The sequence below is a fragment of the Staurois parvus genome, unplaced genomic scaffold (assembly GCF_062004578.1).
Source record: "Staurois parvus isolate SC_StPar_1 unplaced genomic scaffold, SC_StPar_1.0 ptg001307l, whole genome shotgun sequence".
Lineage (NCBI taxonomy): Eukaryota > Metazoa > Chordata > Amphibia > Anura > Ranidae > Staurois > Staurois parvus.
The window spans coordinates 2,421-18,526 of NW_028319103.1; the positions used below are offsets into that span (position 1 = coordinate 2,421).

The 16,106-nt window shown below is 46.9% G+C and overlaps 1 protein-coding gene across 1 annotated transcript in view; it reads left to right on the forward strand.

The window, feature by feature from the left end:
• Nucleotides 1-350: 350 nt before the first annotated feature.
• The window catches only part of LOC149437132 (uncharacterized), a 39,675-nt gene continuing 23,919 nt past the window's right edge, over nucleotides 351-16,106 (forward strand). Inside the window, exons 1-2 of the mRNA XM_089661091.1 lie at nucleotides 351-498; nucleotides 10,291-10,536. Coding sequence (XP_089517217.1) covers nucleotides 351-498; nucleotides 10,291-10,536 — 394 coding nt within the window. The remainder of the gene's footprint in view (nucleotides 499-10,290; nucleotides 10,537-16,106) is intronic.

A 16,106-nucleotide genomic window follows, 5' to 3' on the forward strand; every position in this document is an offset into this window, starting at 1 on the left:
TTTCTATTCTGTTTTATTCTATTATATTGTTTTCAAAATCGAATTTCGGAAGACGGTTATATTCTAACACTAATATGCAGTCTTTGAAGGAAATTATCAACAGTCAGCAATGTGTTTACAGTTCGCATTCCTTTTAGAATTTGATTCAAATTCGATTTTCACACAAATTCTTGTTTCGTTGTTTCAGGTTAATTTAAAATTGTTTACTACCGTAATTCGGAAATTCGGACACATCCGAATCTCCAAATAATAAAAATTTTGTCCGAATTTTGATTTGGAACTAAACCCCCGAGAATGTCAAAACCATTCGGCAACTTGGGCATGATGATCGTCGGGGAACAATCCACAACATGGCTGCCATTGTCCGTGTGTCATACGGAACAGTCCAGGCAATCCTCACGTGTGATTTGAATATGCGCCGTGTTGCTGCCAAGTTAGTCCCCAGGCTGCTGACCCAGGAGCAGAAGGAACATCGCATCAAAGTCTACCAAGAACTCTGTTAGTGTGCCAGGGATGACCCGTCCTTCATGTCAAGGATCATTACTGGGGACGAAACTTGGGTGGGCGGGTTTCATGTAGAATTTCACATTTGCTCTTTGTTCTAACTTGCTGTCCATGATGACATAGCAGACGTGGAAGCGCACGTGGTCAAATTAGCACCAGTTGCACAGCTCCCGATGTACACAGGACGATGTCTTTTGGCACACTGATTTATGAAGGTCGGTGCTCCCTGTGACTGTGTGTGCAGCCATGTGCTGCCATCTGTTGATGTGTTACAAAACTTGTCTCGAAACTTTTTGATACCACCTTTTATGTAGCATTTATGACTTTTTCTAACTCATAACATCTCTTCTCCTTTAATTGTCTCTTCTCTCTTTCCCTATCCTCCTTGCTCTCCCTTTCCCCAATCTTTCCCTCTGTAACGTACTAGAAGTGCAGAGAGAGAGCACACGGAGACAGATTGCACGGAACCCGACGTGCGGCCGTTTATTGGGGAGTTTTTCGGGGTACAGACAATAGAACCGTTAGTCCACAGATCAACGCCAGACACAGCGACACAGTATGGAAGGCAATATGGAACAACAGATGGCCGATAGTCCACCGGGTTTAACAGGAAAGAGTGGCGGAGGTTCCGTGAGAATTGGGGTTCCTGGGGAGAACTGGGCTCAGTCTGTCGGGCAGCACGGGGTTAGTCCACTTACTGGATGCGGGGAGCCGGACACGGAGGGTTACAGTCCACACAGGCAGCACAGGGTCAATCCACACAGGCAGCTCCAGGCAGCAAAGGGCTAGGTCCGCCAGGTTCATGGGCAGCAAAGGGTTAAGTCCGCCAGGCTCATGGGCAGCAAAGGGTTAAGTCCGCCAGGCTCATGGGCAGCAAAGGGTTAAGTCCGCCAGGCTCAGGGGCAGCAAAGGGTTAAGTCTGCCAGGCTCATGGGCAGCAAAGGGTTAAGTCCGCCAGGCTCAGGGGCAGCAGAGGGTTAATCCGCACAGAGACGTTACAGGCAGCGGAGAGTTAACCCCACACAGGGGAGGGATCTGGCAGCAGATGAGTAGGCAGTGGAGATCAGTGAGAGGACGGGGCATTGGATCAGTGAGGAGGCTGGCCCGGAGCTCAGACCTCACTCACACTAACAGGAGCCAGGAGAACTACCTCAGGACCGGGGCCCAGCTCTGCATTAAATACAGAGTCGGGCGTGTTCCCGTTTGCCGTGGTTACCCTGAGACTTAGTGTCGGGTCACAATGTGTCTTGGAAATTCACTTTAACGAATTTCTCCTTACCGTGAGTACTCGCAGTTGGATGCGCAGAAATCCCCCATAAAGCTGTGCGAATCTCGCTTACCACGACTGCAGCCAAACTACACGATTCCTGCCCATCCAAATACTTTGGTCCTGTTGAATTTGTGGGTGATTGGAGCTCCGCTACCCTAGAATGATCACACGACACTCTAAGGCTGGTGTTGCAATCCACATCAGGGCTGATTTTAGGCTCCGCTCTCTGTTTTATTAAGAATACACACATGCCCCCCACATGAATAAAGTCAATCCCTCCCACCGAACAATACAATGGGGAGTACCTATACAGAGGATGTACATTCCAATTGGAGCATAGCCTTTGCTATTATCTATCACTGGTCCTCCCCCATGAACCTTCTGAGGTCAGCAGACTTCCTCCCCTTCCCCCCTATGAGCCATCTGAGGTCATATTTCCTGTCCTACTAGCTTCTATTGGTATGTAAAATTCTCTGCACAAGCACTCTCTAAAAATATCAGTCTGTACCTGGATGGGCCCGATACGATCTTTATTAAAACACATCCATCCGAGATACAGTTCAGATTAGTAATGGGTTGTAAGATATGCACAAGCCTACACGTGGAGTTCACACCGCTTGCGCATTGCGTTATGAAGCCCACGTGGTACCATGCTGCTGATATGTGGATACAGGCCCACGGTCTACTGACAGCAGCATTCGCATGGAATGCCGTGGTGGTATACACGCCGGTCTATAAGCGCAGATCTGCCATCTCATCCATTACCAAGCCGAGTACTGTAATACATACATTGTACATGCGCATGGCCCAATTGCAGCCTTCAGAGCTTTAATTAAGCCACACGAGAGACATATGAATAACACGAATACATGACACATTTAAAGTTCGACCAACAATACAAAATTTCCATGACATTCCCTCCTGTTTTATCATATTCTCCTCGTGTCCCTTCTTGATCTTCTTCAGCTTGATGGGTGTAGTCTCAAACTTCAAAGAGTTCCTGTAGTTGTCCCTGAGAATAAAGCTCCACGGGGTACCTGAAACAACAAGACCCGACGCAGACTCGACGCAAACAGGCTTGATTGAAGCGATGATCCTCAAGAGCGTTGGAACCTTCACTACAGGAAGGCTCTTGCAAAAACCACAAACAGACTTGTGGTATGAATAAAGCTTGTGATCCCACGGTGGTCTGGGGAGATCCAGCAATAGATTCTCAAATTGCCCCTGCAGACGGGGCCACACAAGGCTGGTCTCGACCCAGACAGTTTTCCAAATCGCAGACACAAACAATGATGAGGCTTGAAGCTTGCTTGAAGGTCTTGGAGAATGTGGTCTTCAGAGAGATAAATTAGAGGGAAGCCAGGACGTAATCTGTAGAGAAGGTGGATGGTTGGTGAGGTCTTCCTCCGATCAGTGGTTGGAGTGGGATCCCAGGAGCGGGCATGGAGATGTGGTCGTCTGCCCAAGCTTGGTTTACACGGTCGATGAGGCAACAGGAACATCTCACCGCGGCATATAAAAGGCAGATGAAAAAGAGAAGCATCAGGATATACACTCCCACTTCCTTCAACCAAGATCCGATGGAGAACAGGAAATCTCCCAATCCTCCCAAACCCTTGAACGGATTCCAACCCTCACTAGCTATAGCTCTAGCTTTTCCCTGTAGTTCACTAACTTTGTCCATATGGGCCTGGACCTTGTCATCGGTGTCTTCTATCCAAGTACAACAATCCTCTCCGATGAACTCACAGAACCCCCCTTTGGCGGCTAAAAGATAATCGAGGGCCATCTTCTCCTGAAGCACTAAAATTCCCATCTGCCGTTGTTCTTGGGCAATTTCTCTGACAGCCTCTACGGTCTCGTTAAACATACTATCCACGATGACAGAAAAATTGTTCAGGCGCTTCATAAGTTCTATTCCCCATCCTGTCCATGAGGGGAACCAAGCCCATGCCTGGTCGCCCTCAGAGAACAGCTCCCTGCGAACTCTCCCTGCCATCCTTACCTTCTTGTGGACCATCAACTCTTCATGGTCCATCACTACATAGGATGCGGGGACTAGCTTTATGAGGGCACACGAACCTTTCGCGTTCTGGGGAAATGTTCTATAGGCTGCCGAACCACACAGAAAATAGTATGGACCTGTCAGAGCAGAACAGGAGGAGTTCCTCGTTCGGCCTCTGGTACTGAGCAACAGTTGCACAGACTGGGGGATTGCTCCCTCAGTCTGCACATCACATCCGTCCTTCCAACACACGTGGTCTGGTCGGTCAGTGTGGTTACTCAGAAAGGAAGTCTGGTTAGTCAGATTGACAGTTATACCTCCCTCGCAGGTGGTAATCCCAACAAACTTGTTACCTGTGCCAAAGCTGATGTTAAAGCACACCTGAGGGCTGCCTAGCTGCCCAGTTACCCATAATGGACTGGTGAGGGCCCTACAGGAGCTAGAGCTAATATTGGTGCTGAAACTGATGTTACCTGCTAAAAATGTGTCATTAAGTTCTACCGACAAATGTCTACGTGGGGGCTGACCAGGGGTCCCTTGCTTTTTCATGCCGACGCGGATGTCATATAGGGCATGAACAGCGGCCATTGCGGACATGTGATGACTGGGTGGGGGCTTAGAGCATACCCAACAGTTGGTTTTGTTGGCGGTTCTGGCTAAACGCAGGTGCATTTTAAATAAAAGGTTGGGGTATCTGCCGTCTTTTCCTCCGTTCACACACATGTATGACATACAAACAAAAAGAAAAAGGAAAATGACACCCCTCATTCTCTGGTGTAGCTGAGAAGCTTCTTGCAGTGGCTTGCGTGCACCCAGTTGTCTCGTCCCTCGAGCTTGAGTGAGGTAGGTGTCGTCAGCTGGACTTGGTATGGTCCGGTGAACCGTGGCTCGAGTCCGGTTCTTTGATGTTTCTTTAGGACGACCCAATCACCTGGCTCAATAGAAAGAACACCTGTTATTGTATTTGGATCGGGGAGCGATTCGCGAACCCGATGGTGTATCTTCTGCAGCTCCCGTTGCAGAGATTGCACATAACCTGTAAGCTGTGAATGCAAAGACGACAACTGTTGAGGAAAGTACAACCCTGTTTTGGGAGGTCCCCCAAACAACACCTCGTAGGGTGACAGCCCATGTGGTTGCCGAGGGGCATTCCGGATGGAATAGGGGGCAATGGGGAGACACTCAGGCCAAGGTTTTTGGGTATCGGAAGACGTTCAACCTTACCGCTACTCTCGGGGTGATATGGGGTGTGTCGCCGCTGACTCCAGTTCCACCAAAGAGATGCAGTCGTGTCCTTTGGAAGAGAGATTAGTAGTGGACAAAGAAGACATGTTAGCAGAAGAGGTGTTAGTATTGTTAGTCGTGTTGCAAAATTCAGCACTGTCATTGCTGTCCTCCCCCCCCTTCTCATCTTCCGACACAGGAAGAAGAGAAGCTGGGTTAAGAATAGTGCATCGTTTGATAGTGAGGTTAGTAGGGGTTAGGAGGGTTTTCCCCTGAGAGGGGTACCTTGCCTTGGATGTCCTGTTTTCGCAAGACTGTTCTGGCTGCACTGGTGTCGGTGAGGCAAGGGAGGGGATATTTTAATTCCTCTAGAAAAAGATGGATCTGGGCCGACACCGATTTGTCAACTTCCTATGAGAATTCATAGGAGTTACTTACCATGGTGGTCATAGGGGCGGAGGACTCATCAGGAATGAACTGCCACCGACCTTTAGGTAATTGGGGACAGCTCCTCCTCATGTGCCCCGTTTGGTGGCACTGGAAGCACCTGGGTGGGGGCCTATTCTTCCTGTGACCCAGATCCCTTGGTTTTTCGTGTGGGGTCTGGGACATAAGAACTTTGGCCTTGTCTTGTTTTCTTCTATCCATTTCCCTCTCTATTGCCGCAAGAGTGGAAAGGATAGCAGGGATAGACATCTCATTATATTCGGGTCGGGCCAGAACCAGCCTTTCCCGAATTTTAATATTGATGCCTTCCAAAAATTTGGCCCGCAACAGAATGTGCGTCGCGGTCACCTTTACCCCTTCAGTTGGAGCATCAGGTCCAACTTCCAGATCCGCATCCAGTGCCGTCTGCTTGAGACGGCGCCAGAAGCAGGCGCTTTCCTCATTAGGACCCTGGGTGAGCTTCATCATGTCCGTAGTAGAGGTAGCACCATACATTTCTGGAAGCTTTGCCTTTAGCTGTGTACAGAACTCTTTGCCCCCTGAAGTCATCTCCTCATGCGTGGTTATAGAGCACCCTGCAATCACTGTACTGGCCACTTCCATGCCCACCTTTGCCCGTAGGATCTGTGCACAATCTGACCCGCTCATACCATAGCTGAACTGGTTTTGTCCAAACATTCGAGCAAATCCTCTCGGATTGACTCGATAGTCCGGGAGCTCAGCCAGAATAGTGCGGATCTCTGCCGGGGTGAAGGGGACATGCCAAACTACCCGTTCCCCTAAAGTCCGTTCCCCCCGTGCATTGGGAGGACCTTCAAATTGCTGCACCCTGACTGGATAGGCCTCGGTCCGGGAAGAGTGCAAGGGCTGACCCAGCATCATCGGTGGGCTTAGATTAACCACCTCGCTTACTGCACCTTCAGGTTTGAGGTCCCTCAGATCAGGGTATAGCTGGGGGGCAGGGGTCTGATCAGTGGTTCGTAGCGCTTTGATGCAATCCGCCCTGTTTTTTAACCGGGTGTCTACTCCCCTTGATTCACAGATAGTCTGCAAATCGGTTGTTGAGAAGGCTTCATAGTTGGAAACAGAAGGAGCTGGGGTGAAGCAGGGAGAAGGGAGAGGTAGAGGCAGAGGCTGAGGCATAGATACAGAAGACACAGAAGGTATGTCAAGAGTGACGTCACTAACAGAAGAGACAGGTGCAGTTATACTTATCTCAGCCACTGTTGGTTGTTGGGGAACCCCAGCAGACCCTGATCCTGCCTGCCTTAGTAGAGTCAGCCCTGAAAGAGCTTCCTCCACCTCTGACACTGGATCCTCCTGTTTTATTCCCTCTGGAGGCCAGGTATACATCACCTGGTTCTTCCGGACAGACACCAGTTTATGTATGCCTTGCTTCCCTAATCGGATTGACCTGTGAAGCCATAGCTGTGCGATCTCTAGTTCTGACGCCTGCATCCGTGGTCCAAATTCAGAGATGAATTTTTCCCACCTCCATGCGTCAAATGTACCTTCCCGGGGAATTTCCCATCTGGTACCCTTCGACCATTTATTCCACCTTTTGAGGGGTTCTGTAGACTTCCCCCCCAAACTCACCTTCATCAGTTGTGCAGCTGTCCTTACCCTGAAGAGGGCTGGTTCCCCCTCTCTCTTCATGGACTGACTACTGCCCATCGTGACTAGTCACTGGTATATATCCCGCGTCCGGGTACCTGTTTACCCCCTGGAGCACTCGGTGGGATCCTACCGAGAGGCCTGATTCCACCACTTTCCCAGCACAGCGTAATTTATGTGATACTTATCGATCACCCGAAGCGCATCAAGTGGCGGTCAGACTGAGAGCACACCTCCCACTCCCACAGCGCAATTTGTGTGATCCTGACCACCCGAAGTGTTTGTGGTGACCAGGACTTCCCTGGACCGCCCACTCACACAGCGTAATTTATGTGGTTCTCATCACCCACTGTGTTTGGCAGGCCACACCGCACAATGATGAAAGTGGCTTTTCTCTCCCTGCACACAGTAGCTAACACAAGTCAAAACAAAAAGAGGGGTTCTTGGATGTTACTTGGGGGTCACTGGTTGGGCAGAAACCTGCTAACTGACCTTTAGGAAATTTGTGTAAAAAGAAAAAAAACTTTCCTAATACACACAGAAAAACCCTTTTTCAACCTGAAAAACTGTTAAAAAGGACAAAGTGGATCCTTATGAAAAACACGGGACGTTTCACAGTAAAACAATTACACAGAGGTAAACCGAAAAACTGCGCCAAAAGTAACCTTGTTGCTGACGCAAAAATCACTCCTATCAGCACCGCTAAACGATCCACGTTATACACGCAATCTTTACTGCAACCACCTAGAACCGTTTACACAAAAAGTCTGCTGGACGTGAAACACGCGACACAGCAGCTTAAAACAAACCCGCTTTACAATAAGGAACTACTTTTAACAGGAAAAACACAAGAAAAACATAATCACTATACAAGAAATCTATGTGCAAAAACCCAGACTTCACCGCGCTCATTAAATGTGGAACACGTGAAGGGAAAACTCGCTTAATACACTTTAAATTGGCTGGCAATACGCAAATTTAAAGCTAAAAGCAAACAAATGAAACTGTAAAAAATTTGGATTAAAAACACAATATGGGTCAAATGCATATAGGAAACTTCATGCACATTGCATAGAGATTACTGCACATTTGGTAGCCAACAAAATGGCCACCAAACAAAAGGAGTCCATGTGGTTTAGTCAAGAAGATGACCCCCCACAGAGGAGCACATGGCAGATACTAGAATGACCCCCCACAGAGGAGCACATGGTAACACTAGAATGGCCCCCCACAGGGAAGCACACGGCAGCCTCTAGCCTCAAAATTGCCTCTTACATAAAACAGACTTTTGAACAGAACATACACTGGACAATTACACAACAATATGAAGTACACATACAACACAATTTGGGCACAATCACAGAACGGACATAAAACACCAACATATCACACTAACATGCACATGTAACAAAAAGGACCCCCTGCTGCATGCTTGCTGGGAGCAGTAGTTCCACAAAACATTGTACACAGATCTTACAACAGTTAACAATTAACCTAAGCCTTTCAGCACTGTAATAATTACCTCACGTGGAGGGGGGTAAAGCAATCACCACAGTACCTACAGCCCACAAATACTTACCTAACACTATGCAACAACTTTTACCCACTAAAACATATACCCGTTTAATTTTTGGTTGGAAGATTTTTAAACTTGACCAAATCCAGCCAACCAAACCCACCCCTCTGCTGCTCTCCGCAGAGACAAACCCTCGTCTTTCACCCACAAATCAAGAGTTTAGGACAAAAAACAAGGTCCTTGTTAAGCGGTATTTCTTGTTAGCTAACAGAGAGCGAAATCAGCCACACGAACACGCAAAAAGCGATCCTCTTAATGGCAGAGAGACCTGAAATGTGCCGGCATACTTTTTGCTAGTTCATGATGGCTCATTCCCCCCTCGTTCTTGGTTAGCTACGCAAGAATACGCGTTAGTATCCACCAGGCTCGCCAAACTGTCTTGGAAATTCACTTTAACGAATTTCTCCTTACCGTGAGTACTCGCAGTTGGATGCGCAGAAATCCCCCATAAAGCTGTGCGAATCTCGCTTACCACGACTGCAGCCAAACTACACGATTCCTGCCCATCCAAATACTTTGGTCCTGTTGAATTTGTGGGTGATTGGAGCTCCGCTACCCTAGAATGATCACACGACACTCTAAGGCTGGTGTTGCAATCCACATCAGGGCTGATTTTAGGCTCCGCTCTCTGTTTTATTAAGAATACACACATGCCCCCCACATGAATAAAGTCAATCCCTCCCACCGAACAATACAATGGGGAGTACCTATACAGAGGATGTACATTCCAATTGGAGCATAGCCTTTGCTATTATCTATCACTGGTCCTCCCCCATGAACCTTCTGAGGTCAGCAGACTTCCTCCCCTTCCCCCCTATGAGCCATCTGAGGTCATATTTCCTGTCCTACTAGCTTCTATTGGTATGTAAAATTCTCTGCACAAGCACTCTCTAAAAATATCAGTCTGTACCTGGATGGGCCCGATACGATCTTTATTAAAACACATCCATCCGAGATACAGTTCAGATTAGTAATGGGTTGTAAGATATGCACAAGCCTACACGTGGAGTTCACACCGCTTGCGCATTGCGTTATGAAGCCCACGTGGTACCATGCTGCTGATATGTGGATACAGGCCCACGGTCTACTGACAGCAGCATTCGCATGGAATGCCGTGGTGGTATACACGCCGGTCTATAAGCGCAGATCTGCCATCTCATCCATTACCAAGCCGAGTACTGTAATACATACATTGTACATGCGCATGGCCCAATTGCAGCCTTCAGAGCTTTAATTAAGCCACACGAGAGACATATGAATAACACGAATACATGACACATTTAAAGTTCGACCAACAATACAAAATTTCCATGACAAATGGCAAAGGGCCCTGCCCACCCCCCCGCATCTCTGGCCCCGCACAGGGAACTCCGCCTTTGTCCCTGTTGGGCACAGAGCGCGGGAGGATGGGATCGCGCCATGCACGTGGGGACAGTGAGGGGGGGGCACAGGAGGAAGCCTGCTTGAGGATTCCCACAGAAGGGGGGCCGACTTTCTAGCGCTCGGCCAGGGGAGCAGGATGCTCCCTCGGCAAGGGGGCAAGATTGCTGGCAACAGAAGAGTGAGGGGCTGCTGAGGGGTGGCTGGCAGCAGACCGGGGGATGGGGGTGAGACCAGCTCTGTGACACCCTCCATTTCTCTTCCTCTCAGATGTTGTATCGGATCCTGTTCTGAAGCTCCAGTGTCTCTCCAATGACAGTCTCCTGGTCACATGTACCATGGAAAAAGGGACAAAACCCCAAATCCTTCTGACCATCAATAGAGAAGAGTTCAGGGAGCCCAAAATGGGTCGTATCAATGTGACAACGTCGTTGCCTCCTCCCTGGAACATCAGCTGCTCTGCGAACAATGAAGTCAGCCAGAAGATGACCTCTGTCTTCTCCAAGTCCTGCCAAGGTGAGTAAAACTATAAACAAAAATGTGACTATGAGATAACTCGCAAAAACCCCAAATCACTCTCTGGATTCAAATGAGAAAAAACTTTCAACCCTTGAAAGCACAAAATTCCAAAAAAAAAAAAATCTAAAAAGAATCAAATCTCCCCCTCTTTAAACAAATCCCCAATTGAAATCCATAAATGACCCCCACACCTTATAAGTGATCGTATGAAGTCATCAAACCAACAATCCTCAGGAAACAGTCCAATGTCCCAATAGTTCAAACCAACAATAAAAGGATGAGTGGAATAGACTTGACATGTCTTATAGTGTTGATTGCTTCCGGGGACTTTTATGAAAACCTCAAAAATAAAAGAAACTCAAATAGTGTATTACCACAATATTATGAGGAAGGAAAAAAAAGTGTAAAACACAAAAGTAGTGAAACACTTGTGAAAAATTGCAAACAACACTCATGCCAGTTCCTAATGTGATTCACTCAGTGAAATCCTCTACCCAAGTGTAACACTTCTAATAAGTAGGCAGATACAGGGGGGCAAAAAAGTATTTAGTCCCCACCAATGGTGCAAGTTCTCCCACTTACAGAGATGAGAGAGGCCTGTAATTGGCATCATAGGGAGACCTCAACTATGAGAGACAAAATGAGAAAACAAATCCAGACAATCTCATTGGCTGATCTGGAAAGAATTTATTTGCAAATTATGGTGGAAAATAAGTATTTGGTGAATATGAAAAGTTCATGTCAATACTTTGTTATATATCCTTTGTTGGCAATGACAGAGGTCAGACGTTTCCTGGAAGTCCTCACAAGGTTGGCACACACTGTTGCTGGTATGTTGGCCCATCTTCCATGCAGATCTCCTCCTCCATGCAGATCTCCTCTAGAGCAGTGATGTTTTGGGGCTGTCGCTGGGCAACACGGACTTTCAACTCCCTCCAAAGGTTTTCTATGGGGTTGAGATCTGGAGACTGGCTAGGCCACTCCAGGACCTTGAAATGCTTCTTATGAAGCCACTCCTTCGTTGCCCGGGCGGTATGTTTGGGATCATTGTCATGTTGGAAGACCCAGCCACGTTTCATCTTCAATGCCCTTGCTGATGGAAGGAGGTTTGCACTCAAAATCTCACGATACATGGCCCCATTCATTCTGTCCTGTACATGGATCAGTCGTCCTGGTCCCTTTGAGGAGAAACAGCCCCAAAGCATGATGTTGCCACCCCCATGCTTCACAGTAGGTATGGTGTTCTTTGGATGCAACTCAGCATTCTCTCTCCTCCAAACACAACGAGTTGTGTTTCTACCAAACAGTTCTATTTTGGTTTCATCTGACCACATGACATTCTCCCAATCCTCTTCTGGATCATCCAAATGCTCTCTAGCAAACTTCAGACGGGCCCCGGACATGTACTGGCTTAAGCAGGGGGACACGTCTGGCACTGCAGGATCTGAGTCCCTGGCGGCGTAGTGTGTTACTGATGGTAGCCTTTGTTACGTTGGTCCCAGCTCTCTGCAGGTCATTCACTAGGTCCCCCCGTGTGGTCCTGGGATTTTTTCTCACCGTTCTTGTGATCATTTTGACCCCACGGGGTGAGATCTTGCGTGGAGCCCCAGATGGAGGGAGATTATCAGTGGTCTTGTATGTCTTCCATTTTCTAATTATTGCTCCCACAGTTGATTTGTTCACACCAAGCTGCTTGCCTATTGCAGATTCAGTCTTCCCAGCCTGGTGCAGGTCTACAATTTTGTTTCTGGTGTCCTTGGACAGCTCTTTGGTCTTCCCCATAGTGGAGTTTGGAGTGTGACTGTTTGAGGTTGTGGACAGGTGTCTTTTATACTGATAACAAGTTCAAACAGGTGCCATTGATACAGGTAATGAGTGCAGGAGGAGGAGCCTCTTAAAGAAGAAGGTCCAGGTCTGTGAGAGCCAGAAATCTTGCTTGTTTGTAGGTCACCAAATACTTATTTTCCACCATAATTTGCAAATAAATTCTTTCCAGATCAGCCAATGAGATTGTCTGGATTTGTTTTCTCATTTTGTCTCTCATAGTTGAGGTCTCCCTATGATGCCAATTACAGGCCTCTCTCATCTCTGTAAGTGGGAGAACTTGCACCATTGGTGGGGACTAAATACTTTTTTGCCCCCCTGTATATTCTTCCCAACAATCGGAGAGAAAACGCCTGAAGATATCAGCTGTAGGGATCACCCAACGAATCTTTCTCCTCCTTCTCTATTGCAGAGTATCACTACACTACCATCCCTCCATGGCCATCCGCAAGCCTTGATCCCAATATTCCAGGCTCCAATCATATATAATAGGAAATGACAAGAGTGTAACTCCGTATATTATAAGGCCATACTACTTTAATATATCTGCTTACATGAAAATATAAATCAGAGATGCATAGAGAATAAATCCCCCAGTTCCTGGGGATTACCAGGCAGTTCCCATGTGGAAAGTACAGCGATTTCCAGAAGTAAAGATGGCCGCCGTATCACTTCCAGTTCCTGCTCCTTGCGTCCGACGTCACTTCCCTTGACGCGTTTTGTCACATCCGGGACTTATGCAGGCCATAGATGGGTCGAAAATCGGCCGACTTTTCGGCCGAAAATAAAATCGGCCGATTTTCGGATCGTTAGTGGGCTATTTGTTCGGCCGTTTTTCGGTATTTTGGCCATTTTTTTTATCGGTAAAGTTGGAAAAAAAATCGGCCAATTTTGCCGATCGGCCGATTTTCGCGGCAATAATGGGCAAATCGGCCGATTTTTTACCGATAAAAAATCTGCGCATGAGCAGTGACCTGCAAGAGGAGGACAAAAAGAAGAAAAAGAAGAAGAGGAAGAAGAAGAGGATGAAGATGATGATGATGAAGAAGAGGGTGATGATGATGAAGAAGAAGAAGAGGATGATGATGAAGAAGAAGAAGAGGATGATGATGAAGAAGAAGTAGTAGAAGAAGAAGAAGAAGAAGAAGAAGAGGATGATGATGATGAAGAAGAAGAAGAGGATGATGATGAAAAAGAAGAAGAAGAAGGGGATGATGAAGAAGAAGAAGAGGATGATGATGAAAAAGAAGAAGAAGAAGAGGATGATGATGAAGAAAAAGAAGAAGAAGAGGATGATGATGAAGAAGAACTAGTAGAAGAGGATGATGATGAAGAAGTAGAAGAAGAGGATGATGATGAAGAAGAGGAAGAAGAAGTAGAAGAAGAAGAAGAGGATGATGATGAAAAAGAAGAAGAAGAAGAGGATGATGATTAAGAAGAAGTAGAAGAAGAAGAAGAAGAAGAGGATGATGATGATGATGATGAAGAAGAAGAAGAAGAAGAGGATGATGATGAAAAAGAAGAAGAAGAAGAGGATGATGAAGAAGAAGAAGAGGATGATGATGAAGAAGAAGTAGAAGAAGAAGAAGAGGATGATGATGAAGAAAAAGAAGAAGAGGATGATGATGAAGAAGAAGTAGAAGAAGAGGATGATGATGAAGAAGTAGAAGAAGAGGATGATGATGAAGAAGAGGAAGACGAAGTAGAAGAAGAATAAGAGGATGATGATGAAAAAGAAGAAGAAGAAGAGGATGATGATGAAGAAGAAGTAGAAGAAGAAGAAGAAGAGGATGATGATGATGATGATGAAGAAAAAGAAGAAGAAGAAGAAGAGGATGATGATGAAGAAGAAGTAGAAGAAGAGGATGATGATGAAGAAGAGGAAGAAGAAGTAGAAGAAGAAGAAGAAGAGGATGATGATGAAGAAGTAGAAGAAGATGAAGAAGAGGATGATGATGAAGAAGTAGTAGAAGAAGAAGAAGAGAATGATGATGACGAAGAAGAGGATGATGATGATGATGAAGAAAAAGAAGAAGAGGAGGATGATGATGATGAAGAAGAAGATGAGGATGATGATGATGAAGAAGAAGAAGAGGATGATGATGATGAAGAAAAAAAATTATATTAATAATTCTTTTATAATATATAATATAATAAATATATATAATAAATATAATAATAAATAATATAATAAATATAATAATTAATAAATTCTTCTATTTATATATAAAAAATTATATTACCTGAATTAGATATATCCAACCAAATTAAATTATATTAAATAAAAATAAACTAAATAAAATTAAAAAAATAAACAAATTAATATTTCTATCATCTTAGCACCCCCTACTGGTCATAGCTAACTTTTATCATATTATCACATAATTAATTGTTAAAATACAAAGTATACAAATATTTATTCACATGCCTATAATCTATTAAAATTAAAAATAATATATTTAATTAAATAAGTTTTACAATAGATTATAGGCATGTGAATAAATATTTGTATACTTTGTATTTTAACAACTCCCCCTCTCTGTTGGGGTCCCTCAAGGCTCCGTCCTCGGGCCCCTTCTCTTCTCCATCTACACCTCCTCCCTTGGCCAACTCATACACTCTCACGGCTTCAACTATCACCTCTACGCTGACGACACACAAATCTATCTCTCCACCCCCCACCTCACCCCCTCAGTCTCCGCCCCCCACCTCACCCCCTCAGTCTCCGCCCCCCACCTCACCCCCTCGGTCTCCGCCCGAATCACACACCTACTGAGCGACATATCAGACTGGATGTCACTCCATTTCCTTAAACTGAATCTCTCCAAAACCAAGTTTCTTGTTTCCCCCCAGCCCGGACCCCCCCCCCCCCATTGACTTCTCCATCACATCCAACAACGCCACCATCAAACCCGCCCCGCAGGCCAGAGTACTTGGTGTCATTCTGGACTCCAACCTATCCTTCCAGCCCCAAGTCCAATCTTTAACAAACTCGTGCAGACTCCACCTCCACAACATGCAGACTCCGCCTCCGCAACGTGCAGACTCCACCTCCGCAACGTGCAGACTCCACCTCCGCAACGTGCAGACTCCACCTCCGCAACGTGCAGACTCCACCTCCGCAACGTGCAGACTCCACCTTCGCAACGTACAGACTCCACCTCCGCAACGTGCAGACTCCACCTCCGCAACGTGCAGACTCCACCTCCGCAACGTGCAGACTCCACCCCCGCAACGTGCAGACTCCACCTCCGCAACGTGCAGACTCCACCTCCGCAACGTGCAGACTCCACCTCCGCAACGTGCAGACTCCACCTCCGCAACATGCAGACTCCGCCTCCGCAACATGCAGACTCCGCCTCCGCAACATCGCCAAAATCCGCACGTTCCTAACCCCAGAAACCACTAAACAGCTCATCCCCTCCCTCATCATATCACGACTCGACTACTGCAACTCCCTCCTCACTGGCCTGCCTCGCCGCTGGCTATCCCCGCTTCAGTCCATCCTGAATACGGCTGCCAGACTCATTCACCTTTCCAACCGCTCCATCTCCTCCACCCCCCTCTGCCAATCCCTCCACTGGCCTCCACTCAGTGTCCTCCACCCCCCTCTGCCAATCCCTCCACTGGCCTCCACTCAGTGCCCTCCACCCCCCTCTGCCAATCCCTCCACTGGCCTCCACTCAGTGTCTGCTACCCCCCTCGGCCAATCCCTCCACTGGCCTCCACTCAGTGCCCTCCAC